The 24,431-nt window shown below is 53.0% G+C and overlaps 2 protein-coding genes across 4 annotated transcripts; both read left to right on the top strand.

Moving 5' to 3' along the window:
* Nucleotides 1-2,848: 2,848 nt before the first annotated feature.
* Nucleotides 2,849-11,763, top strand: RNPS1 (RNA binding protein with serine rich domain 1). Of its 3 annotated transcripts, none has more exons than XM_036920556.2 (8): nt 2,849-2,981; nt 5,913-6,100; nt 6,329-6,484; nt 7,071-7,262; nt 7,564-7,666; nt 7,956-8,109; nt 10,131-10,272; nt 10,855-11,763. In XM_036920556.2, exons 2-8 carry the CDS (start codon nt 6,030-6,032, stop codon nt 10,952-10,954), a joined length of 918 nt encoding a protein of 305 aa, XP_036776451.1. In that variant the 5' UTR covers nt 2,849-2,981; nt 5,913-6,029; the 3' UTR covers nt 10,955-11,763. The 3 variants fall into 3 exon arrangements, with proteins under 3 accessions (XP_036776451.1, XP_036776453.1, XP_036776452.1); XM_036920557.2 differs by lacking the exon at nt 2,849-2,981 and adding an exon at nt 3,191-3,368; XM_036920558.2 differs by lacking the exon at nt 5,913-6,100 and having other exon boundaries at nt 2,888-2,981.
* A 925-nt stretch (nt 11,764-12,688) lies between these two features.
* Nucleotides 12,689-23,874, top strand: ECI1 (enoyl-CoA delta isomerase 1). The gene is made up of 6 exons (XM_036920559.2): nt 12,689-12,860; nt 17,784-17,911; nt 21,025-21,171; nt 21,985-22,106; nt 22,205-22,383; nt 23,602-23,874. Exons 1-6 carry the CDS (start codon nt 12,722-12,724, stop codon nt 23,766-23,768), a joined length of 882 nt encoding a protein of 293 aa, XP_036776454.1. The 5' UTR covers nt 12,689-12,721; the 3' UTR covers nt 23,769-23,874.
* The last annotated feature ends 557 nt before the right edge of the window (nt 23,875-24,431 follow it).

Below are 24,431 nucleotides of genomic sequence, written 5' to 3'. Positions count from 1 at the left end.
GTTCTGGGCATGGAAACCAGTACAGGCTCGCAAGCCCACCCTCAGCAGCCCCTGGCCCTGCCACCCTTCCAGAGAGCAGCCTGCACCTCCTGGGAGAGGTGCTCCCAGTGAGGGGCCTCAGGACCTGACCACCCCCTCAACTCTGGAGACATGAACTCGGAGCTGGGGAGCCTCACCACAACCCCGGGCCCTCACTGGCTGGTCCTTTCACACCCTGCCGGGCTCCCCAGGACCACCAGTGCCTCCTCCTGGGCTCCCCCTCCCTGAGCTCTGAGCAGCTGCAGGCATCCACCACCACAGGCAGGAAACGGCCTTTGCAACCCACCTCCTTTTCTAATGCCTCCCCCAAGGTCATGGAGTTATCATCACTTCCCTGACCTCATCCAAACCCCTCCTCCAACCGGCTGAGTCACCCGTGTCTGCCCGCAGAGACTGTTAGCAAATGGGTTCAAGTACTTCCTTGGTGTGGTTTACAGGGAGACACACCTGGCTCAAGGCTTCTGGGTGGCCCATTGTGAACTCCAGCACAATATCCCGGACCCTCTCTGGTGTTCCAGGTCACCAGCCTCCAAGGGCAGGTACGGCAGAGGCCACCAGAACCATACAGGATGAAGGCGGAGGGAACATTCTACCTTGCAGGTATGCTCTCAAAGTGGGAGCAATCCCACACTGCCAAAAGGTGGCCCTCAGCCCTGGGAGGAAAGGGAAGGGGGCTCAGGACACTGCCCAGACCTGGCAGGATGCCTGTGGTGTAGACCTCCAGGCCAGAGGCCCGCTGCTGAATACCCTGTCCATTGGAGCCCCTCCCAACCCTCTCCATCTAACCTGGGCCAAAGACCTCCTGAGGTCTCCGAGCACCCCAGCTCCCTGTCCTCAGTCCCCAAGGATTCTGTATGTTGCCAATGAGAGCTGGGAGGGGGAGCCAGGACTCCTTATTTTATGTTTCTTCTGAACATTCTGTTGATCCTCAAAATGGCAAAAGCCAAGACGTTCAGATTAGTAAAGTTTTAACATCTGGTAACATACTTGATAACAAAAATCAGTAATATTTAGAAACAAATATGATTAAGTTTCTAAGTGAATAAATCATCCTTTTAGGTTTAATATAAAATGTGTTAAAATTCATGCCAGATTATATTACTTTAGAGCATTAAAAAAAAAAAAAAGAGGGGGCTGTCAGGCCAGCTGGTGGTATCCCCATTCTCCTCTTGCCATGGTGGGCTCACGAGCCAGCCGCCTCCCCACCCTGGGCAAAGGCTCTGGGTTCAAGACCCTTCAGGTAAGCACTGATGCTTGGCCCAATTAGTGTGAGGCTCCAAAGGGCTGCCATGGCCTCTTCCCAGACTTTCACCGAAGCAGCCCCATTCCTAATGCCAACCCTCACTGCTGCAGGCTCAGGGCTGCCCTTCTGTTCCACTTACCCTCCACGCAGGGCCAGGCAGATGTGACAGCGAGACAGAGAATTTAACTTGCTAAGCCCCGCCCTAGTCAAACCTAAATCCAAAGAGGGGACCCAAGCCCAGTCGGACGCTGTTGGCCAACCCCACCCCCACCCCCACCCCCAGGAACTGTGCTTGTGCCTCAGCAAAGGGGTCACAGGAGGCAGGCTGCTCCTCCCAAGCTTTTGTCCTAGACTCTTCAGACACCCCTCAGCCCAGGGTGAGGTGTTAGGGGCACACACAACTCCCTGGACGGAGCCACGGGGACTAGACAAAAGAAAAGGGGTCACTATCCACAGGCTGGGGAAACCACGTGGAGCAGAGGACAATGACTTGCAGACCCCGTCCCCAGGACTATCCATCCAACCCCGGTCACCAAGCTACATCCAGGACTCTGCCATAAATCATCTCCAAGTCAGTTCCTTCCTCCAAAATAGCGCTCTGGTCTGTTTCCTTCTCTTCCTTGCTACACGTACCTGTTGGGACGTCTAGGGCCGAGCGCACCATCCTTCCTCCCACTAACAGTCATGGAGTTTGCCGAGCACAGGCTGGGGTAGCTGGATGCATAGCAGCGAACAAACCCCAAAGCCCGGGCCCTCTCAGCGCCGGGTCTCACTCCGACAGGTACCCTGCCTGCGCCGTCCACGCGAGTGATGAAGCCTCCGGAGGCGCTGTACCTTGCACACACCTTCCATGTCCTCCCTCACCGCTCAACTCCATCTTCCTAGCCCGGAGCCGCCGCACCGGCCTGCCTTCGCTTCTTCCAACGAGCCTTAGCCCCTGTGCACCTGCTGTTCTCGCGGCCAGCGCGCCCTTCCGCTCCGCCTCAGGTGCAGGGCCAGCTCCTCGGAGGCGCCTCCCTTCCGCACCTTGTCTCCTCGCTGCCTTTGCTCCCGTTCTTTCACCCGCACTGCCCCCTCAGCGTGCCAGCCCGGCCGAGTTCCGCCCGCGCTTAGAAGAGCGTCTACGCGGTCACCCCGCACACCACGCACGGTTTTTAACCTCACGGACCCATCTCTGCACCAGCCAGGCCCGCTAAGCCGCCTCCGCCATGCAGGCCCCGCGGCCGGCCGCCAGAGACTGCAGCTCCCGCGCAAGCCCCGACCGCACCAGCCGGTCGCCCCGGTGTGGACGCAGCCGGGGCGGGAGCGCAGCGAAGGGACTGCGCCAGGCCCGCCGCGGGCCAGGGCACACCCGCGTGAGGAGGGTTAACTCCTCCGCTCTGGCCGGGGGGCTGCCTAGGCGGCGCGGCCCTCCCGATACCATCAAGACGCCAACTTGCTGACCCTTGAAGCGCGCCGCCAGCCCGGGGTATCCCCGGGAGCCTCTTCCGGAAACGAAGGCACGGTAACAGCGCCATCGCGGCTTGCCACCAGCCCATAGCCCTTTAACTCTCTCCTCCCTCGCACCCATTGGCTGAGGCGCTTGCGTCATTGCTTCGCGCCGCACGGCGGCGCCTTCCCGCTCGCTAACCATGACGACAGAACGGCGCCGGTCTCAGCGGCTGTGGAGCGCGGGAGGAGGTCGTGGCGGCGGGAAGATGTAAGTTGGGGGAATCCGACCCCATCCAAGCTTCGGGGGCCACCCACTAGGTTTGGCATGGTGCATCGTGGAACTTGCCCGTTGCCCATTCCCGCGGTGGGGACTGCGGCCTGGCAGCGCGGAGCGGAGTACGAGAAGAAAGAGTGTGGCCCGGAGCGGGCGGAGTGGGAGGTACCGAGGCCGCGGCCCGGAAGTGGTCGGGACGGCGGCGGGCGGAAGGGCACCCTAGTTTCCTCCGCTCTGCGGCGGGTCTAGGCAGGCCCGCGGGACTCGGGGCGGTGGGGACTCCCTCCGACCTCGGCGCCGTCCGTTGGCGGGAGACCCAGGCCCACAGCGCCGGGCCCTGCCGTCGAGTCGCTCGCAGCCCGGCCCCTGGACCCGGGAGTTGTGAGTGAACGCGGACGGGGGCGGCGAGGTTGCGTGTGGGGCCCATGCCGGTGAATGCGGAGTTGCTTTATGGGGTATCTGGAAGACCTACTGGTCTTCGTCTCGGGGCCATAAATTCAAACACTGGCTCCGCGAACGTTTCCGGGGCTCCTGTGTGCCGTTCTCCGTGCTGGTCTCAGCGGATACGGCCCCTGATGTCATGGAGCTCAGTTTGACGGGTTACTCCAGAAGGGAGGGTACGGGAAAGTTAAAAATCAATGAGGAGAGACGTGGTTTTCCCTCTTTGTTATTTCAGGCATGAATTGTGCCTGAAATGTATGTTTAAGTGGGGAAGGTGCCCCGAAGGTTTGAGCTGAAACGCCATCTGCTCGAGATTTAACTAATTGTTCTCTCCTTTCTCCGGCTGTTGGACGCGCCACCTTTCCGGAGGATGGGGGAGGTAACCAAGGTCCTGTGCTGTTACCTGAACTTGTGTGAACAGAGAACCGAGCTCGATCTTTCCTTTCTAGCGCTCGGCCACACCCAGCAAAGCACTCGCTTAATCTGTGGTTCTTAATTTTTATAATGGTTAAGGATAATAACGGGTGTTGCTTGTTTACACAAAGTACAATTGGGCGATTCTTTTGGGGGGGTGGTCTCAGGGATCTGCACACTGCTTGAATGCTGTTCAGTAAGGTACTGTTGGTCACGTACAGCTATTGAGCACTATGAAATATACCTATCCCAAGTAGAGGTGTTTAAAAGATTCGGTATTGGGGGGGATGTAAATATGTTAGTAATAAATTTTTATGCCAATTATCTGTTGAAAAGATACTTGGATTATAGTGTGTCTGCTACATTTCTAAAAATGTGTTTTACCTGTTAACATACTTTTTGTAGTGTGGCTGCCAGGAAACCTTAGGTTGTGCATGTAGCTCGCACACCATTTCTCCTGGTCAGTGCTGCTCTTCGTAGTCCTGAGTGGGAGTGGGCCAGGGACCCCTGTTGAGCATTCATTGTATGTGACTTTGGACAACAGTTTACCTGGGAAAGGAGCCTCCAAACATGGAGAAAAATCCCTTGTAACATTAGCTAGAATTTATTGAGCCTTAACTAGGTGCCAAGCGTCTTTCATTTGTTAATTTGGTTAATGTTCTTAATAACTATGAAGTGTAGGCACTGTAAATGTCACCATAATGCTAACAGGAAATTGAGGCTTAAAAGGGTTAAGTGATTTATTCAAGGTCACACAGCAGAGCCTCAAATCAAACCCAGACAGGCTGACTCCAAGCTACTGACCACTGAATTATACTCTGTCCAAGGACGATAACCTTATCCCCTAGTGCCTGCTTGTGTGTGTAGTACCTTAAAGGTGAACACCTTACAGATTTTACAGCCCTGGAAAATAGTAGCAAGGGTGGGTGATACTCTGCTCTCTTCCACTCTCATTTGATTGTCCAAAGCCAGTCACACTCTCGAGTCAGGATGTTTTTCAGCATTTTGGGCATCCCTACACATATGAAAACAAGATCCCAATCGGTATGCTGTGTCCAGGTTACTTACAGGCGATCAAGGAAGGTGAGGCAAACATCCTGCTGTCTTTACTTACAACTCAGGCAAGTTGTGGAAACTCACTGGAGATACTGAAGGCAGCAGTCCCCAGGAAACAAGGCATGAGTTGGTAGTTTGTTCCTGACTGGTTTTTACTAGTGACAGTTTATCACTGATTAAACATGTTTGCAGGCCAGGCACTCTGCTAAACCCTTCCATGCTGTATCTTGTCCAGTTCCAGTATCTACCTTTTTTCCTCTGACACTTTTTTTTTTGGAAAAAAAGTAAACATAGGAAAGTTCAATTGTACAGTGAATACCCACATAATCACCTAGATTCTACAAGTCCCATTTCTGCCCTATTTGCTTGATCATATCTAGCCCCTCATCAATATTTTTTCTTGCATTTAGAAATTGTAGGCTTTGGTATACATCCCCCATAACACTTTGATTTTCATATTAAAGTTCAATGTTTGTAACAACTCTTAACTGTTATTTTACTGCCTTTTAAATGTTCATATGGGACATTTTATCTGTTTGTGTTTAGGTATTAAAGTTCTGATGCTGGTACCAGTTAATTTTAAAATGGTTTTTGCTTCAAGTCGTATCATATGTCTAGTGTATCCTATGAGGGAATGACAGCAACAGATAGGAGAGCCACGCTCAGGTTTTCCCTCTGTTATGCATCTGCAGTGAGCTGCTGTAGTATTTCTAAGGGGCTGTCGAGGGCTCATCATCAAACTTGTGAGTGAAAGATGGATCTTGTACCACCTGTAAAATTAACAGTGATGGACACCACTGCCGTTGCCTTAAGAAAAGACATGCGGAGGCGAAAGCTGCCTGTACATCCTGTGGGGCGGGGATCCTCCCTGAGGACCGGTGAAGGCCCGCGTGTTCCGGCTTTGGATGGTGTTTACTGTGTGCTTGCGTTCTCATGTGCTCAGCTTTTGACTGCAAAGTGGATTTGTTGCCTTGCCATTCGTTCACTCTGTAAATCCTTTTATCTTGTTATTAGGCTGCACTTTGGCGTAAATTGCAATCGATTAGGGATCGTTTCTCAGACTCGAGTTAGAAGTGAGAGTTCAGATAAGTGAGGCCGCCATTGCTGCTTTGAACACCTCAGAAGGGGAGAATGGATTTATCAGGAGTGAAAAAGAAGAGCTTGCTAGGAGTCAAAGAAAATAATAAAAAGTCCAGCACTAGGTAATCCTCCTGTCAGATTTTTCTAGTGCTACTTTTGGGGGTGCTTGTTGCTAGGGTCCCTCAGAAAGGGGAAGATTGGAAATGTCTTGCATTCTGCAGTGGAAGTGTCCTAAGCCACAGATCATTTTGCCCTGGGGTCTTGTAGCCTATGGATCCCCTCTTTGGGGTTGTGCTGCTTCAGGGTTTGGTTTGAGGGGCATGTGGTCTCACACTCTTCTCACCGTTCAGGGCTCCTTCTCCTACCAAACGCAAAGACCGTTCTGACGAGAAGTCCAAGGATCGCTCTAAAGATAAAGGAGCCACCAAGGAGTCAGGCGAGAAGGATCGTGGCAGAGATAAAACCCGGAAGAGGCGCAGCGCGTCCAGTGGGAGCAGCAGCACCAGGTGGGGCTGGGGGGAGTCACGTGGGGGCCTCCCTGCCACCGTCCTGCCCCCTTCGCTCCCCAGGAGCCCACCGAGTGCTCTGTCTTAAAGAAGGCACACCCTGAGGTTGCTAGAAGAGACTGTTAGAGCAAACAGGTTTGGACTTTGCTCTGCTTATGTATAGATGGGGTTTGGGGTTTTCTTTTCTAGAGAGGTTAAGGAAAGAGTCATTTTGGGGTATTCTTTCGTCTTCAGTGCTTTTTATTTAGACTTGTTGGGTTGCCCTAGCCTAGAACTTGTTTTTCCTTCAATTGAAAACCACCCTGAGTCAGTCAGCACCACCTTGCAAGCAAGTGGTGTTCTGACTTGCCAGGTTCCTTCACTCAGGGCTTTGCCACCCCTGCACAGTGGGAATGCGGGTTTTTGTTCACCCCTTGGGCTTCAGCTTGCAGGAGGGGAGGCGGATATCTTTTCCTTTCTGGGGAAAGCAGTTTAAAATATGAGACAGCAATTTCCTCTTTGGGTGCACATGTAGGCTTGTCCATGCTGTGAGGAAATGCTGCTCCCAGCCACTGTTGCCTGTGACCCCCTCTATCTCGTCCCTCAGGTCTCGGTCCAGCTCTACCTCCAGCTCGGGTTCAAGCACCAGCACGGGCTCCAGCAGCGGCTCCAGCTCCTCCTCAGCATCAAGCCGCTCAGGCAGTTCCAGCTCATCCCGCAGCTCCAGTTCCAGCAGCTCCTCTGGCTCTCCAAGCCCTTCCCGACGCAGACATGACAACAGGAGGCGTTCCCGCTCCAAGTGAGTTCCTCCAACCCCGCTCAGCCCTAAGCGGCTCATCTGGGGGCCTCTCTTGCCCCAAACCCATGAATTAGCTGGGAACTTAGGTTTACAAGCTAGAGGCTATAAAGTTCCCATAGCTACCATAAAACCAGACCAAAAAGGGAGTCTTTGAACAACAGGATTTCTGAGACAGGTAATATCCATGACTGACAGGTAGCCAGCACTTCCTTACAGAAAACTCATGCTAGCAGTTAACATTCCACTAAAAAAAATTTGACTTGACAGAAAATGATTGCTTTTGTTTTGTTTCTTCAATCAGATCCAAACTACCCAAGAGAGATGAAAAGGAAAGGAAGAGGCGGAGCCCTTCACCTAAACCCACCAAAGTGCACATTGGGAGGCTCACTAGGAATGTGACCAAGGTGAGGAATCCCAGAGCCACCCAGTGGACAGTGGATGTGTCTCCTGAAATTTTTTTAAATGGAAAAACTGGAGAAGCAGTCCTCTGCCACAAGGTAAACTTAGAATGTTACCTTTCAGAGGACTGGCGTGATGGTGTATGGTTCAGATAAGAGCACTGATTAACTTCTTTTAATGGGGTGCATTATAGTTGTGTGTTTAGGAGGCTTCCCCCTGAATGCCAAGGTTGTAGTCTGGCAAATTCTCTGAGACTTACACAAGTGATAGAAACTGACCCTTCTTTCCATCTAGGATCACATCATGGAGATATTCTCCACCTATGGGAAAATTAAAATGATTGATATGCCTGTAGAAAGGATGCACCCCCATCTGTCAAAAGGCTATGCATATGTAGAGTTTGAGAATCCAGATGAAGCAGAGAAGGCCCTCAAGCACATGGATGGAGGTGGGTGGCCCGCCCAGGCTCCTCTGACCTCCCTTCTCTGCCCCCGTCCGGGAGCAGCTCCCTCCCACACCCAGGGCCTTCAGGAGGCTTCTCCAGCCTGGCTGCCCGGCACATTTCTCCCTGACTCTTTCAGGCTTCTAATTCTTTATCAGTGGATGTGTGTTTACCAAAAACGTGTTTTATGGAACTTTTTAAATCTGTTAAAAGCTCAAGGATCAAATAGTGCGTTTTTGTTTGTTTTATAAGAAATATGAATTTAATGAAGTATTTTGCTTTTTCATGGGAATGTTTCCTTTAATCCTGCCTGAGATTATTTTGGCTTAGATTTCAGCATTTTTAGGATTACTTTTCTGAATTTACAAATATTACCCATTTCCTAAAAGTTTATATCTTAACTATATGACACTTATGGCCATTTTGTATTAGGCAAAATGGTTTTAATAACATTGAACACCTGTACATAGTTCCAGATGGCCAGCTTTCATCTTGTCTTCAAGTCTGTTGTAAGGAATGGGGAATTTCTCTCTGCCCTGGCTTTGCTGCTGCTGTGGTAATCCAGGCAGCAGGAGCCAAGAGCTGGCTGCCAGGCCAAGTGGGGAGGAAAGTGGGAATACCTAGAACCTCAAGTCCCTGAGGCCCTGCTTGCTGTGCACTAGATAAGTAGCTTAACAGTTTGTTGGGTTATTGCCCTTAGGCCATGGTAGAGTGAGGATGCTAGGATATTTTCTTTAATACTTAGCTAACTCTGTTTCAGTCTGCTGGAACCCCTGTGGAGTGTTTAGGCGTGCATCATAAACTACAGTCCATCACTGCATGTGTCAGCTTTTGGCCTGTGAAGCACTCCTTCCTTTTAGAGACAGCCCATCTTGTGTATTTGACAGCTGGAGCACTTGCTAAAAGTTCAGGAGACTTGGGCATATCTGGGGTGTACATGATCATAAACATTCCACTTTTTAAGGTTCTGATAGGACTTTGCGGGTATCCTCATATTGTGCTGTGCGCCATCTAATGGAGCAACTCCACACTGTCTCCAGAAAGAAGGTGGAAGGACTTGGCCTGTACTGATGGCTGTCCAGAAGACGGATCTGTTGTGTACTCAGCACCCATGATACCCCTAATTTGGCGGATGCTGGCGTTGGTTGGGGGTCGCCTTAGGCTGCCTTTACTTAAGTTTAGCCTTTTGAGTGTCTTCTGAACACAGATCCACATGCCTGGCTTAACCCCTTGGTGTCTTTGAAGTTCCTTGAAGGTTCAGGTAGGAGCTGATAAGGTAAAGGAGCCCTCTGACTCTGGTACATGGCTGAGTGTGGCTCCCTGAACGGTCTCTGGACTGAGGTCGGGTGTGTGCTGCCCTGCAGGTTCCTCAGGCCTCCCTAAGCTGCTTCCCTTTGCTGATGTCATTCTGTCTCATTCACACACATGGTTTTTTATTCTGGCTGTATTAGGGGTCACCTTCCTGAGACATTTTTCTAAACTCTTAAGAAAAACTTGACATCTGAAACTCCTTTCAAATTGTCGCCGCACCCAGAAATTTCTTCTTCCTGAGCCCCATTTCTCAGGAGGTCATAGTTCATCCCAAACTCCCAGCTCCTCCACCCAATCTTTCGTCAGTTCTGGTGACCAGTGGCCCACTGATCATTGAGTTCTTACACTTCACCCCCACCTCAGTCCTGCCACAGCCCTAACAGGTGTCCCCACTCCTCTTTGTCCCCTTCCCGCTGCTTTACAAAAGGAATCTCAGTGCTAATACCGCTGTCCCTTCAGTCCCTTCACTTGGTGGATTCCAGCACTTCCTCTGGGAGGCTGCCCCAGCACACCACAGAGGAGTCTCCATGGCGTTCCATGCCCCCATGGTTTTCTTGAGATGTCCAGTGATAGTAATCATGCAGTTACTTTTAGGATGAGCTCAGTTTGTCGTTCCCCTGGGCCCGTCCATCTTGCTCATGTCCACATCTGGCATGGGGCTTGGCCTAGGGTAGGCACCTTTTAGGTATTTAGTGACCTGATCCTTTCTTGAACAGGACAAATCGATGGCCAGGAGATCACTGCCACTGCTGTGCTGGCCCCCTGGCCTAGGCCGCCTCCCCGACGTTTCAGCCCTCCCAGGAGAATGCTGCCACCACCTCCCATGTGGCGCCGGTCACCCCCACGGATGAGACGAAGGTGAGTCGATTGGGGTCTCACAGGGGACTGACTGGACCCAACCTGGGCTTTGAACACCATGGATGGTGCCACTCCTGGGACCTTACGTGGCCACTGTGCCTTGTGGTGGGAGGTGAGGAAGCAGGGGTGGTGTGGTGCCTTTGGAGCTCCTGTGTGCTCCTGCTGGGGTGAGGAGCAGGCCTTATGGGTTGCACCAGTATTTCCAGGAGTTTGGATCCTGTTTGACCAGTGCAGGCCCCTCTCCCAGTGAAGAAGTGGGAAGGGTTAGGAGAGGAGGAGGTTTTGGTCAGAGGGGATGGTGCTGATGCCCTTGGCAGAGGCCAGCGTTTGGCTGTCCTCTGCTAATGGTGTTGAGCTGCACTCTCCCCACCCTCAGAAAATGGGCGGAGCCTGGGGCTGCGCCTTTGGACTTCACAGCATGCAGCCCCTTCCCTCTCAAGGCCTCCCCAGCAGTGCCCTGGACGGAGCGCTGGCTCTGGGTACTCAGGCGAGAGGCTGTACGGGATCATGCAGGGGGCCGGCCTGACCCCTGCAGTCCATGATACCTGTGCATGTCTGATGTGGTCTCTCCTCTTCCCACAGGTCACGTTCCCCAAGGCGCAGGTCCCCGGTGCGCAGGCGATCTCGTTCCCCTGGCCGCCGCCGCCATCGAAGCCGGTCCAGTTCCAACTCCTCCCGATAAGCAGGGCCACGGAAGTTCTGCCCCCTGTAACTTATATCCCATCCAACTCAGTTTTGTCCCATTCCTAGCCAAGGGAGGGTGGGTAGGAAAGAAATCCTCACTCAGGGGCAGGCTTCAAGGCAGCAGTTGAGGTGTTTCCTGTGCAGACGGAGTTCTGGCTGCAAAGATGTGTTGATTTGGGGGGTACCTATAAAGATTCCCCCCAGTTTTCTGGCTAGAAAGCTCCCAATCTCCAGTTCCTGAGAGTCATTTCAGTGGCAAAGCCAGCAGGGATGAATAGGGCTCTGGGTGGCAGTGCGGCCCCAGCCCTGGAGTGCATTGTCATACCGCAGGTGGCCCAGAGCCAGTCGGGTGGCTCAGTCGTGCCCTTGCTTACTGGCCTGGGGCCTCAGGAGCAGGCATGCTTTGGTGCAGCAGCCACGCCTGTCAGCCTGGCCCTGCTCCCCTGCTTGAGTCCTCTTTCAACCTTGAGGGCTAAACAACCTGTGTTAGTCGCCAGAAATGGTTGTTTTTAACGTCCTTGTGCACACACAGCACAGCCCATGTCCCCTTTCTCTCTGAAATTGGTGAGCAAGCTGAGGGCCAGCTCTGCAGTCATCACGGAGCTCCTGTTGCAGCTGTTACTCATGGTGGGCTTGTAGGTTCCCTTTGGCAATATGTACATTGCTTCTTGGGGTTTTATTGTACAGTCAGTACTATAAATTTTCTGTTTTGAGTTTTGTAACTTTGTAGCGTTATATAATGCTGCGTTTGTACTTTGTTGTGTAGAGTGAAAGGGTTGTATTGAATAAACCTAGGATTAGAATGCAGATGGAGTGTTGGGTTGACTGCCTCCATCCTGTCCCCAAAGACAGCTTCAGCCGTGAGTGAAATAACATTCCTGTCTGTGAAGCAAATTTCAGATCCATTTCCAAAGTCACATCTCCAGAATTGTCCAGTCAACATCGGGTCAGTTCACTTAGGGTTGGCTGCTCCTGGGGGTGGACAAACGTGAGGTGGTTTTTGCTACAGGGAAGACCTGGTTCAGGTGCCCAACATCGCACTCGGCCCCCCTCCTGTGTCTGGTGTGCAGATCACGTGGTCACACCAGACCATGGCTACTGGTGGGTGACCATCTCTGTTTCTTGGGTATCTTCTGTGTGTCTCCTGCAAGATTGAGCAAATAAAAGCATGTGTTCTCCCTTCCCCTCAGAGATGGCCCTGCGGTCACCCCAGTAGTGTGAGGGCACCTGTCGCCCCCACCCTTAACTGGGAGCACGCTGCCTGGTGCTTGCATGCTTGCTGTGTGATGGGGAGGGTGGGTGGTCTGCTCTAAGCCACCAGCTCATGCTGCACGTCCATGCCTGTGGCTATGCTGAGTGCCCACTTGGGGCACCCCCTGACCCCCTCAGAAACCCCTCTGCAGTGCCCAGCCCTGGCGGGATGCCTTCCATACCAAGATGCTATCATAGCCAGGCGTCCCCAAAGCCCCTTATTACCACTTAAGCTCACACCCTCTCTGGGGCTCATGCTCTGCCAGTAGCCTCTGCGCGGTTCCCCCATCCACACCCTCCAGCCTCCCGGGGCCACTCGGCCTTTGCCTGGCTGGCAGCACGGAAGCGGCGCAGCCCAGTGGAGGGGGAGCTCCGGTCCCGCCTGCGGTGTTTGGGCCGGGCCTGCCCAGCCCCCGCCGCCCGGCTGCCTGACCTTGGCCTGCCGGCGCCTACCCGCGCCAGGGTTGCACCGGGCGGGGCGGGGCGGGGCGTGGACGGGGGCTGGCGGGTCAAGATGGCGCTGGCGGCAGGGCTTCGCTTGGCGCGCGTGCTGCTCCGCCCGAACGCAGGGCTTCGCGGCGCGGCCCCCGGGGGGCTAGGCGCCCGGTGCTTCGGGAGCCCGCGGGTACTGGTGGAGCCCGGGCCGGCCGCAGGTAAGCGCACCCGCCGTCTGGCCTAGACGGGCGGGTGGCCGCGTGGGCGGGCCGAGCCAGAACCGGAGATGCCTAGAGGCGGTGAGAGAAAGCCTGGCTGGAACGCAGCTGCTGCTTGTCGAGCCCAAGGACGGCGGTCTGTCGTGGAGAGGCTGCGTCTGGGGAGCTCTCTCCCTGTGCGCTAGTTGAAACCTCAACCCCAAGGGGGAAGGACGCCTGACTCTGTTCGGGAAAGAATTCTCCAAGAGGTCGGAGAGTAGGTAAGCGAGGAATTCGTTAAAGCCACAGTGGTGGTGAATGACGGCGGCCACGCAGTCCGTAGAGAGCAAAGGAGAACAGGAGGAAAGGGAAGTTCATTGAACTGCTCAGCATGGGGCAATTCCCTTGCCAACTCCTAAAGTCAGGGCCACCGGGCGTCCCGTGTTGCAAGCCCAAATCAGAGATCCCAGCAGCCCTTGCCTGCTTGTTTGGAGTAGGACCTAGGGTGAAGAATTTTGCTTACGTCTGGAAAGTTGAATGAAATAGCAAAGCAGCATACCACTGGGAAGAGGAGGCTGTTATTAACTGCCCCCCAAGAGGCTTGGAAGAGCTTGGGGACAAAAGGCAATAAGCTGGCAAGTGAGAAGGCTTTTATTTAAGGCAAAGTACACATGAAGAACGGAGTGTGGGGCAGCCTCAGAGAGGAGGAACACTTAAGGGCTTAGCATTCTGTCATTTAAGGTTTTCAGAAATGGGGCAAAGGAAGGAGTGCATAGGCTTGACATGTGGTCTCATGATGTCTCTGTCCCGTGAGAGACATCTCACCGTCCATACAGTCCTCTAGATATTCCATCAGATAAGCTTAACACAGGAATTTCTTGATCATCATCTCCAAGATAGTGGATCCCCTCAAGTGGTGGGGGCATATTATTTAGGACTGCTTGCCAAGTGCAATCTAGCCTTAAGATGGGGTCCCTCCTGTTCTGACTATACTATTTGTATCTTGGCACTTTTCATCATAGGCAGAAAATAAAACATGATGCTTGTCCCATGTCCCTGCTCTACGTCAAAGCTAGGTGGTTTAGATGGCTTTTTTCCCAGTTCATATTGAAGATAAAAGTGTTTCTGTGTTTAAAGTTTGGGGAATGTGCACCTTTAAGTTATTAAATTGGAATTATTTTGGAATAAACTATTTTGATTTTTCTTCGGAGCCTGATGTGGCACAGACCCAAGTGTTTATTTTACCCATGAAAGCTCAGAGCCACAAGTGGAATCATTCCCAAGCGCACCCCCATCAGAAGACCTAAAACTCTCCAAAAGGGGTGGAAAAGGCAGAAAAAGCACCTTTGAAAGAGAAATCCATGCCTTCTCTTCTGGAGACTCCAGAGAAGTTCTGAGAAGGCTTGGGGTCAGAGACCAGCAAGCTTCGTATTTTAGGACATGGCTTCCTGGTTCTAGGCCCCAGCCTTTCAAAACAGGAGACCTGTTCTCAGTTTGAAGGAAGCCTTCCTGCAGCCTCAGCCCTCCTCTACCCTCCAGAACACACACAGGCGCCATAGTTCAGCCCATGCCTGGAACAGTATTATCAGGGCGCCATGCTTTCTGGTTCAGCTCCTCTCCGGGTTGGGGGCTGCCTGAGCCAGGTGATAAGGGGTTTCTGGGTTGGTCCAACAAAAACCTGGGTTTCTGAAAGGATCATTTCTCTGACAGATTTGACTATATATCAAGAAGCGCAAAAACAGTTTAAAGTATTGGAACATAATGTAGTAATATTTGCACTACATTGTGCATATACTTAACACTGCTGATTGTATACCTAAAAATGGTTTCAGTAGTAACTCTTTTGTAAACAAGAAAAACAGCATGGGTGAGATGCCAGTTTTTTACCAAAGTGCTCTCCCATCCCACCCAAAGAACTCATTGGCTCCCTTGCTGGAGCGTGAGGGGTAGTTGAACTTGGGGTCAAGAAAACCAAGCCTAGTTCTTTGCCCACTTGCGGACCCATTAGCCCCCAGGCATCTTGAGGCTTGAATGCAGTAACCAGTAAAAGTGCTTTTTAAAATGTTTTCATTTAAGAGCTGTTACAGAAGCTGATTTTAGATTCCATCCAAAAATAACTTAGTGTCCATTCTGTGCTGGGGAAATGGTTATTATGTCTGAGTTGTCTAAAGTCCTTTTCAATAACTCCTGTTCACCTTCAGCCTCTTTACCTTTCCCCCAGTGCCATTGATTCTGCCTATTCCATCTCCACACAAATTTCTAGAGTCACCTCTAGAAACTTCCTTCCGAACCAAGTTTGGGGAGCTCCTTCTGGAAGTTTTGATTGCTTCTTATATGCATATGTACATACCTGTAGCAAATTAATAATTCTTCCTTACAAATCAAAGGTCTCAAAAGACCCCGTTTGCCTTCCAAGACTTAGTTCTTACTCCTAGAGAAGTTTGTTTTGACCATCCAGAGATCACTGTCCCGACCAGAAAATGTCAGCTGTGGGTTGAAGGAGGCAGGGCCAAGTTCATTGGACGTCCTGTGACATCTCAGAGGGTGAGAGTCTTTGGGTCCCAAAGGGGTGGATCTGAGATTTAGAAGCACCAGTGGCAATAGTTTGGCCAAGGTGTTTGTTTTTGGATTGTCTACAACTTTGCCCGCTGACTGTTACTATTTTTTTATTTTGGTATCATTAATGTACAGTCACATGAGGAATACTGTGGTTACTAGATTCCCCCCATTATCAAGTCCCCACCACATACCCCATTACAGTCACTGTCCATCAGTGTAGTAAGATGCTATAGAGTCACTATTGTCTTCTCTGTGCTGTACTGCCTTCCCTGTGCCCCCCCGACATTATGTGTGCTAATTGTAATCCCCGTTATTCCCCTTCTCCCTCCCTTCCCACCCACACCCCCCAGTCCCTTTCCCTTTGGTAACTGTTAGTCCATTCTTGGGTTCTGTGAGTCTGCTGCTGTTTTGTTCCTTCAGTTTTTTCTTTGTTCTTATACTCCACATATGAGTGAAATCATTTGGTACTTGTCTTTCTCCGCCTGGCTTATTTCACTGAGCATAATACCCTCTAGCTTCATCCATGTTGTTGCAAATGGTAGGATTTGTTTTCTTCTTATGGCTGAGTAATATTCCATTGTGTATATGTACCACATCTTCTTTATCTGTTCATCAGCTGATGGACATTTAGGTTGCTTCCATTTCTTGGCTATTGTAAATAGTGCTGAGATAAACATAGGGGTGCATATGTCTTTGAAACTGGGCTCCTGCATTCTTAGGGTAAATTCCTAGGAGTGGAATTCCTGGGTCAAATGGTATTTCTATTTTTAGTTTTTTGAGGAACCTCCATACTGCTTTCCACAATGGTCGAACTAGTTTACATTCCCACTATGCCCACTGACTCTTAATAGTGCCATTAGCACATGCAGCTAGCCCCAAGGATTGAGGATGGTGTTCACACAACCTTCTTTTGACATAGACTAGTCAAAGTGCCTGTCCAGTAAGATGGGTTCCCCAATTGCTATGAAGTTTGAAAACGGTTCCCCAGGTTGGGAAAAATCCAACAAATATTTAGCCACAGAAGAGGCAAGAGAAAGCTTTAGTTCAGTGAAGAAACATACAAACCATGACTAAAACATATCCATGAGATGGGGGAAGCTGCATGAAATTCACTTGCCAAACCTTAAATGAATGGCCCTTTGGGCAGTTTAAAATGCGTTGGGGCGGTGTGGACAGGTGGGACAGCGAGACAGGCACTTTGTGCAGCCTTATTTCTATTCGCCCACCAATATACGTTCATGAACGCTGTTACTTTGTCAGTAGGTCAATGGTTTAACGTATGTACAGTGGTAAGTAGAATTTCTCGTAGGGCCAGATTTTTTTTTGGTCCAAACCAGAGTTCTCTCCTATTTTCCAACCAACAATTACTAGATTTCTAATAGTTTTACCTTTTCTGAGGTCAGTTGGGCGTCTCTTGTCAGCTTTTCCAAACTGTCATTTGGGAGAACATCCCTTTAGAACATGTAAGAAGCTTGGCTATCTGTTTCCTTGAGAGCAGTGTTTTGGGTGGAAACCTCAGCAAGGTGGCTTCCTCTGGCCTCCCGCGGGGGAGCCTAGAATGCCAGGAGCCTTTTAAAAGCCAGATCAAAAGTATGGCATCTAATACATTTTGGACATAGGGGCCATTTTAAATTTTATACCCTCTGGAGGTTAGGAAACCTGTTTCCCTAATATTCCAAAGTCATGAGCCATCCCAAAGGCACATCGACTACCAGTGAGGGCGTGTTGACGGCTTACTGCGGAAGAGCCAGAGGTGGTCGCGCTGTGCCGGAGCTGCGGTGCAGAGAGCTCCCCCTGCTGGCTGTCACCGGTGCTCACACCTTCCGCCCCCAGGACTGTTTGAGAGAAAAAGAAAAATTGGCACACGGGGTTCACAGCCACGAATGCGCAATAGCCAAAGGGCGGACCCGACCCAAGTGTCCGCCAGCATGAGGGATAAAGTGAACGAGGTGCACACATGCAGTGGGGCTGACACTCGACCTTACAGGAAGCCCTGGCTCACGGTGCACCCTGAAGAATCCTGAAAGCACGTGTCAGGTCAAAGGAGCCAGACACAGCGGGTCAGGAGCGCAGGGTTCCCTCCTCGTGGTGTGTGCGGTGGGCAAACGGATAGGAACGGAAGGTAGATGCGTGGTTGCTGGGATCTGGGGGAAGGTGGAAGGGGCACGGGTGCCCTTTCAGGGTGATGGGCATGTCCGGGACCTAGACAGTGGCTGCATGTTGAGTGTACGAGCCTGAGCTCTTCACTTAAAATGGATAATTTATGTCATACGAATGCCATCGCGTAAAAAAAACCCTGTGGCTTCCTGTGGCCGGCGTGCGGGCCCAGGACCCTGGGCGATGTCCCCGGCGGACATGAGCCTTCTCCTCTGCGTTTTCTGCTAGGGGTCGCTGTCGTGAAGCTGAAGAGCCCCCCGGTGAACTGCCTCAGCCTAGAGCTGCTGACGGAGCTCATCATCAGCCTGGAGAAGCTGGAAAACGACAAGACCTTCCGAGGCATCGTCTTGACTTCGGTGGGTGCTCAGTAGTCCCCACCGCCTTCCCTGACCGAGTGAGCCTGTTACCAGGCTCCAGTCTGAGCTCGGACCGTCCACACGTCCCGTGGTACAGAGTACCCAAGCAGCCCCTGATGATGGGATCCCAGTCCTGGGTGGGGCCCCAGGGGGACCCTAGTTGTGCTGGTGCACCTTGGGCAGACAATTCCCCCACCGGACACTGCTGCCTCTGTCCCAGGCCCCTTCCCAGGCCCAGGCAGCTGTCAGGCCTAGGTGACCCAGACAGAACAGGTGAGGGTAGGTGATGCTTTTGCAGAGGTGAGCCTGGGGCCCCGCCTTCATGAGGGGCAAACCCTGCACCGAGTGCACCCCGCAGGAAGCCCCAGGTGTGTCCCCTGAGCAGCCCCAGTAACGATGCTTGTCTTAAAAGCCATGCTTTCTGTTTCTCTTTGGGCAAGGAGTCAGAGTTGAGTCCTCAGAGGGTAAGCTTTTTCCTTCTGGATGCTCCAGGGGGACCTCAGCCTTGTCCCCGAAAGCCAGCGAACACTGGTAACAGCATCTGTGGGAGCAGTATCGTTGCAGAGGCCAGGAAGGGTAACAGCTGGCGTCCTTTGGGTCCAGGAGCGTTGCACTGGGTGTGACCCAGAGGGTAGGGGTGCAGTGGCCGAGAAGGGGAGCTGGGTTGTCCTTGGAGCCGGGTCTGGTTTTAACACCCAGACCCACAGCACCTAGGGCCTCATTTGTTCCTGCCTCCCTTTAGTGGGCAGCGGGCCCACCTGCTCGGCCAGGCACTGGAGGAGGTAGAGTGTGGACACAACATAACAGGCCTTTTGTGGGGGCCACCTTTCAAGTTAGCCACAGGCAGCATGAGTGTCCCCAAAAGGTACGTGCCACCATTAACAGACCCACAGGAGCATCTTGGCCTCTGTTAGAGACGCAAGAAGCAGCCAGTCACACCCTCTTGCAGCCAGGCCTTGGGGCGTCCCTGTGGCAGCACACCTGCTTGCCTGGACCCTCGGGCAGCTTGGTGCTGTCGCAGGCTGCCTGACAGGGAACCTCACTGCATCAGAGCAGGGACTGATCATGCGCTCCAGGGCTGGGTCTAATGCACGCACCGTGGGGCCTGTGAAGCAGAGCAAAGCCTCACACCCCACCTCCTGGAGAGAGATTATTCTGTGTTGCTCCAAGAGTAGGACTAATGCTTAATGGGTGTAGATTGTTGAGGATCTCGTGGCAGTTAAAATCCCAGGGAATATTCTGACAACTGCAGCCACCTGCCTGGAGATTCTGAAATTGCCTGGGAGCTTTTGCCCCTGGATAATTTCTGAAAATACTCCACTGAACATGTCATCTCACACATGACATTTTCTTTATCATGCTCTAAAAAGGAGAGAGCTACAAATATGGGACCTTCAGAACCACCACTTACCAAGGCTGCTGGCCTGCACGCTCAGGGCTGTGCAGCCCTATCCCTCCACAGCCCACATTCTCCACCACGGCGTCCTCACCCCCCACAAATGTGCCTACACATCGTGTTCTGTATTGAGTGCCTACTGTGTGTGTAACTCAAGGCCTGCCCTAACTGGGCCCTTGGCAAATGGTGGTAGAGGATGTCACGTCAGAGTCCTGGGGCCACCTCAACAATGCACCACACATGAGGAGCTTAAAACAACAGAAATGAACTCCCTCACATGCTGAAGCTACAGGTTCAAGATCACGGTACCACAGGGTGATGCCTTCTGCAGGTCCAAGGGGAGAGTCCTCTCCTCCCAACTTCTGGGGGCTCCTGGGGTGCCTATGCTTGTCCCCCCCACACTCCACTCTGCCTCTGCCATGACGCAGGCATGCCCTGTGCCTGTGTCTGCATCTCCCTCTCCTTAGGACACCGGTCAGGATTTAGGACCCCTTCTCCAGGATGATCTCATCTTACCTTGATTTCTTCTGCAACAACCCCATTTCCAAATAAGGCCAGGTTTATGGGTATGGGAGAGAGGACTTGACCTTGTCTTTTTGGGGACAGTTGGGCCCACTACAGAGGTACTGCTGGATCATGGGCTCCCCAACCCCCTTCCAGTCTATCAGCAAAGGACATCCCCAGGTGGGTGGCTCATTTCTCTCACATGCGGAATGAAACTGCCTTCCCTCCACAACGTGGACTGACTGCAGATAGCGAGGCTCTGTGGTGATAAACTGCATTGCATTTGGGGGGTGGGGGAGGGGACCAGAGGCTCATGATAGGAAAAGTAAGGAAAAGGGCAGAATAGGCTGGGTGCAAAGTCCACCCACCCCCAAAGCAAGAGCAGCCGGGTCCCATTGCATCCCTCAGCCCCAGTGCAGGGGCCCAGTACTCAGCTGGGAGGCAGTGGGCTTGGTGTGAGAATGGCGCATCAGTCCGTCTCTGCTGGGTTTTTTACGTGCACATGCACCAGAGATAAGGAATTGCGCTCCACACCCTGTGCAACAGCATATGGGGACGTGGAGGGCCGAGTGACCACCCCGGACTGCCTTCACCCACCTGCTCCCTGCAGACACTGGGTGGCCAGCGTCCTGCCTACAAGCAGCACATGGTCACAGCCCTCTCCTGGGCTAGTCTGTCAAGTCGTTGATGGCAGCAACTCCAGGCGCCTGGGTCACAGGAGCTTCTGTTTGTTGAGAGGAGCCGCAGCCACGCAGGAGGCCCAAGTGTAGGGTTTTCTGCATGACACCACCAAGTCACCACTCCCCGCCCTGACCTGCATCTGTGTCCCCAGCCAGTAGTTCCCAGGACACCCAACTCAGGGTGCCCTCTGCAGAACACTTTGTGTGGGGCCTGTGGCAGGAGCGCGAGCCGCCGGCCCCTCCCTGGGCCCTGTCTCCCGCACGCCAGCCCAGGGCAGATGTCTGGCTTCTGCCCTGGTTGGCGCCCCTTCCTCCCCTGGCCGCATGCCAACAGCGGCCTGTGCTGGTGTCCGCAGCCCGCTCGGCAGTTGGGAGGCCTCTGTGCCTGGGAGGCCGCACACAGAGCGCCCACCTGGCCAATTCCTGTGGGTGCCGGAACGGCACCAGAGCAGGAGGGGCAGGGCCCGGGGAGCGGAGGCCAAGCGCTGTGGCCACTGGGGTCTCTGACAGGTCCTGGCTCCCTCGTTCCTCAGGACTGCCCTGGGATCTTCTCGGCGGGCCTGGACCTGATGGAGATGTGCGGAAGGAACCCAGCGCACTACGTCGAGTACTGGAAGGCTGTGCAGGAGCTGTGGCTGCGGCTCTACCTGTCCAAACTGGTGCTGATCGCTGCCATCAATGTGAGTATGCCCACTTCCTAGTGCTCGCTGACCTGCTGGGACCTGCCTGGGGACTGAGGGATGGGTGTGGCCCTGCCCTCGGGAAGCCCTTGCTTAGAGGGAAAGGGCAGCGGGGAGACCCACAGACATGCACAGGTAAGCATGCCGGGTAGACCAGCGTGATGTGGTGACAAGGGGAGCCCCAGGGGGCCAACATCCTCACTGGCACAGGGGTGGGACAGGGACTGGGGACACCCAGCGGGAGCGCAGCGGCCAGTGGGGAATCAGAGCCACATTTGGAAACACCCCTTGGGCCTGGCTGGGGAAGGCAGGGGCACTGAGGCTCGGGGACTGCACGGGCAAGAGAGTGGGAACAGCCCACACAGGCGCACGGGAGTCCCGGCTGGCCAGTGGGGAGGGCAGAGAGCTAGCAAGAACCCACAGGTTGCGATGCTGACCGACAGTGGCTGTCTGTGGGACAGTGCGAGCTTGAGGCTCCCAGGACATCCTCCTGGGAATGGTGACAGCCCGTGGGCGTGACATGAAGGAACAGCTCTGGCTAAATGCTTATTTGGCCTTTGAGCATCAGACAAAAGCTGAGAGGAAAGTCAACTTGCCTCCCCTGACTGGAAGACTCAATGATTTTCTGGCCAAGAGCTGTGGACCTGCCAGTGTGTGGCTCTCGGCGATAGCAAACCTGTGCCTGCAGGGGGCGGGGGGCAGCCGGAGCTCATGCCCACCTGCAGACCTGTCCCCGGGACCCTGCTTGTCCGGGATACGGTGGGGACCAGCCACAGCAGCGCCCGGAGCCCAGGGGTCTCGCTTCCCCTGCAGGGAGCCTGCCCGGCAGGAGGCTGCTTGATAGCCCTCTCCTGCGACTACCGGGTCCTGGCTGACAACCCCAAGTACCGCACCGGGCTGAACGAGGTTCTGCTGGGCATCATCGCCCCCTTCTGGTAAGGCCGGGGACTGGCACCCACATTCCACTTGGCCTTGGGCAGAGCCTGCCACCACCTGGGAGCTCTAGCCCACGGTGAATGGGTGTCCGTTCCAGGTTCAAAGACACCCTGGTGAACACCATCGGGCAGCGTGCCGCGGAGCGCGCCCTGCAGCTGGGGTTGCTATTCTCACCAGCAGAGGCGCTCCAGGTGGGCATAGTGGACCAGGTGGTGCCCGAGGACCAGGTGCAGAGCACAGCGCTCTCAGTGTTGGCCCAGTGGATGGCCGTTCCAGGTGAGAAGCTGTGGGGTGGATACTGATGGACAAGCAAAGCCTCCACCTCCCCAGCCTGATGCGCCTGGTGAGACCATAAGGTTCTCACAGAAAGGTGCTCTATGGCAAGGCACACCTGTGCCATCATAACAACAGACTGACTTGGTGTCCTGGGGCCACAAATCATCATGAGGTTTGGGGGTAGGCTTAAAACAGCAGAAATGCATCCTCTCCCGGCTCTGGGCGCCAGGGATACAAAACCAAGGTGATGCAGGGCCGCCCTCACTGCAGAGGCTCCAGGACAGATCCTTCCTGTCTTCCGGCTTCTGGTGACTCCAGGTGGCCACACTGCTCCAGCCTCTGCCTCCACATGGCTTCTCCCCGGTGTGTGTCTCTGTGTCTCAGTCTCCCCCTCCTCTCCAAGGACGCCTGTCATTGGATTTAGGGGCCACTCTAAATCCAAGATGATCTCATCTTAATTTCATCTGCAGAGTCCCTTTCCAAACAAAGCCACATGCACAGGTGCTAGGGAGGGGTTCAGACTTGCATATATCTTCTGGGGGTCCCCTGTTTAACCCACTATACAGACTGTTGGAAGCAGCCTGCATGTCTGTTTATAGAAGTAGAGCTGGTTCTATCAGCTATGACGGAGACCAGGGATCAGCATACGACTCCTGGCTTTGGAGGTCACCTGGTCTCTGCCACACCTGTGATGTTAGAGCATGAAAGCACCACAGGTGTGCACCAGCAAGTGTGTCTTGTGTTCTGGCAAAATGTCAGGCTGTTGAAATTTGAATTTTACATAATTTTCACGTGTCACAAAATAGTACCCTTTTAAAAAAAATGTTTTTATCAGCTATATAAAAATGTAAAAACCATTGTCTAGCTCACAGGCCATGGTGGCCAGGTCTGCCAACCCCTGACGCAAATGACCAGATATGGCGCAGCCATTAACTATGTTGTAAAAGAACATTTCGTGGCATGGAAACTAGTCTCAATCTAGCTGAGTGAAAATAAAGGTTAAAAAGGCAGTTTTTACAAGATCATCTACATGCTTTTAAAAGAAACAAGCAGACAGTGGGGAACAGGTGATTCTCACTTTCTTTGCTTCACTTACGTGCATTTTCTAAGGTTTCTTAGAAACTTTCCAGAGTTTCTGCTGGAATGCTCTTGGCAAGGTTGGAAATGATGCCCTGTCTCAGAGAATGGATTTTTACACGGGGACCCCATTCTCTGTAGACCACGCTCGACAGCTGAGCAAGAACATGATGCGAAAAGCCACGGTGGACCGCCTGGTGAAGCAGCGCGATGCAGACATCCAGAACTTCGTCAGCTTCCTCTCCAGAGACTCCGTCCAGAAGTCCCTGCAGGCGTACTTAGAAAAGCTCAAAGGAAAGAAGGCCTAAGGTTGAGCTGCCCACCCAGGGTCTCAGCCATGCGCACCCTCTGGGGGCTCACTGGTTCCAAGGGACTTTCAGGTATTTTCTGACTTAAAAGTTACTTTTAACTCTCTCTTTTGCTGATCTTCTTAGATGGTTCTGTTTCTTATGGGCAGTGTCTTGATTTGAGAATCATGAACTGGCAGGTGGGCCCTTCTGGACTTTGGTGATGTCACCACTGAGTGTCTCCTTTCCCAAGCAGAATCGTGAATAAAGTCCTTTGATCACCCTATCCCTGGCCACAGGGCAGGATAATCCCCACGAGACCCCATCCCCAAGAAAAGCCCAAAGACCTTTTGCTGCCACAGTCATTCATTTAGATGGAGAGAGAGACTGGGGGAACTGGAGAGGGGCCAGGGAAGCATTACTAGCATTGAGACATTCTATGCTGTGAGTGTCCTAAGTCCTCTTCTAGAAGGGTTGCATTAGAAGAACTTGTCCAAACTCTTGAAACAAAGGTTTTTCTTTCTATGCAATTCAGGCCAGTTCCTAAATCCTGCCAAAGATGAGGGGTTTCGAAAACAAGAAACCTCACCAGGTCTGTCAGCTACACCGTGTGTCCCAGTTCTATTTGGTCCTGATCCGCGGGTGATGGGGCCACTCTCCTCCCTCACAGGCCCTCCCCAGCTT

The sequence above is a fragment of the Manis pentadactyla genome, chromosome 10 (assembly GCF_030020395.1).
Source record: "Manis pentadactyla isolate mManPen7 chromosome 10, mManPen7.hap1, whole genome shotgun sequence".
NCBI lineage: Eukaryota > Metazoa > Chordata > Mammalia > Pholidota > Manidae > Manis > Manis pentadactyla.
Note: the sequence above shows the minus strand (reverse complement) of the source record. Positions and strands in the feature narration are given on the sequence as shown.

What these genes read in the sequence shown, in the direction of transcription:
- RNPS1 (XM_036920556.2), top strand. Translation starts at nt 6,030, where the DNA reads ATGGATTTATCAGGAGTGAAAAAGAAGAGCTTGCTAGGAGTCAAAGAA. An exon ending in AATAAAAAGTCCAGCACTAG is followed by an intron (nt 6,101 to 6,328) that starts GTAATCCTCCTG and finishes CTCACCGTTCAG; the next exon opens with GGCTCCTTCTCCTACCAAAC. An exon ending in AGTGGGAGCAGCAGCACCAG is followed by an intron (nt 6,485 to 7,070) that starts GTGGGGCTGGGG and finishes CTCGTCCCTCAG; the next exon opens with GTCTCGGTCCAGCTCTACCT.
- ECI1 (XM_036920559.2), top strand. Translation starts at nt 12,722, where the DNA reads ATGGCGCTGGCGGCAGGGCTTCGCTTGGCGCGCGTGCTGCTCCGCCCG. An exon ending in GGAGCCCGGGCCGGCCGCAG is followed by an intron (nt 12,861 to 17,783) that starts GTAAGCGCACCC and finishes GTTTTCTGCTAG; the next exon opens with GGGTCGCTGTCGTGAAGCTG. An exon ending in CCAGTGGATGGCCGTTCCAG is followed by an intron (nt 22,384 to 23,601) that starts GTGAGAAGCTGT and finishes CATTCTCTGTAG; the next exon opens with ACCACGCTCGACAGCTGAGC.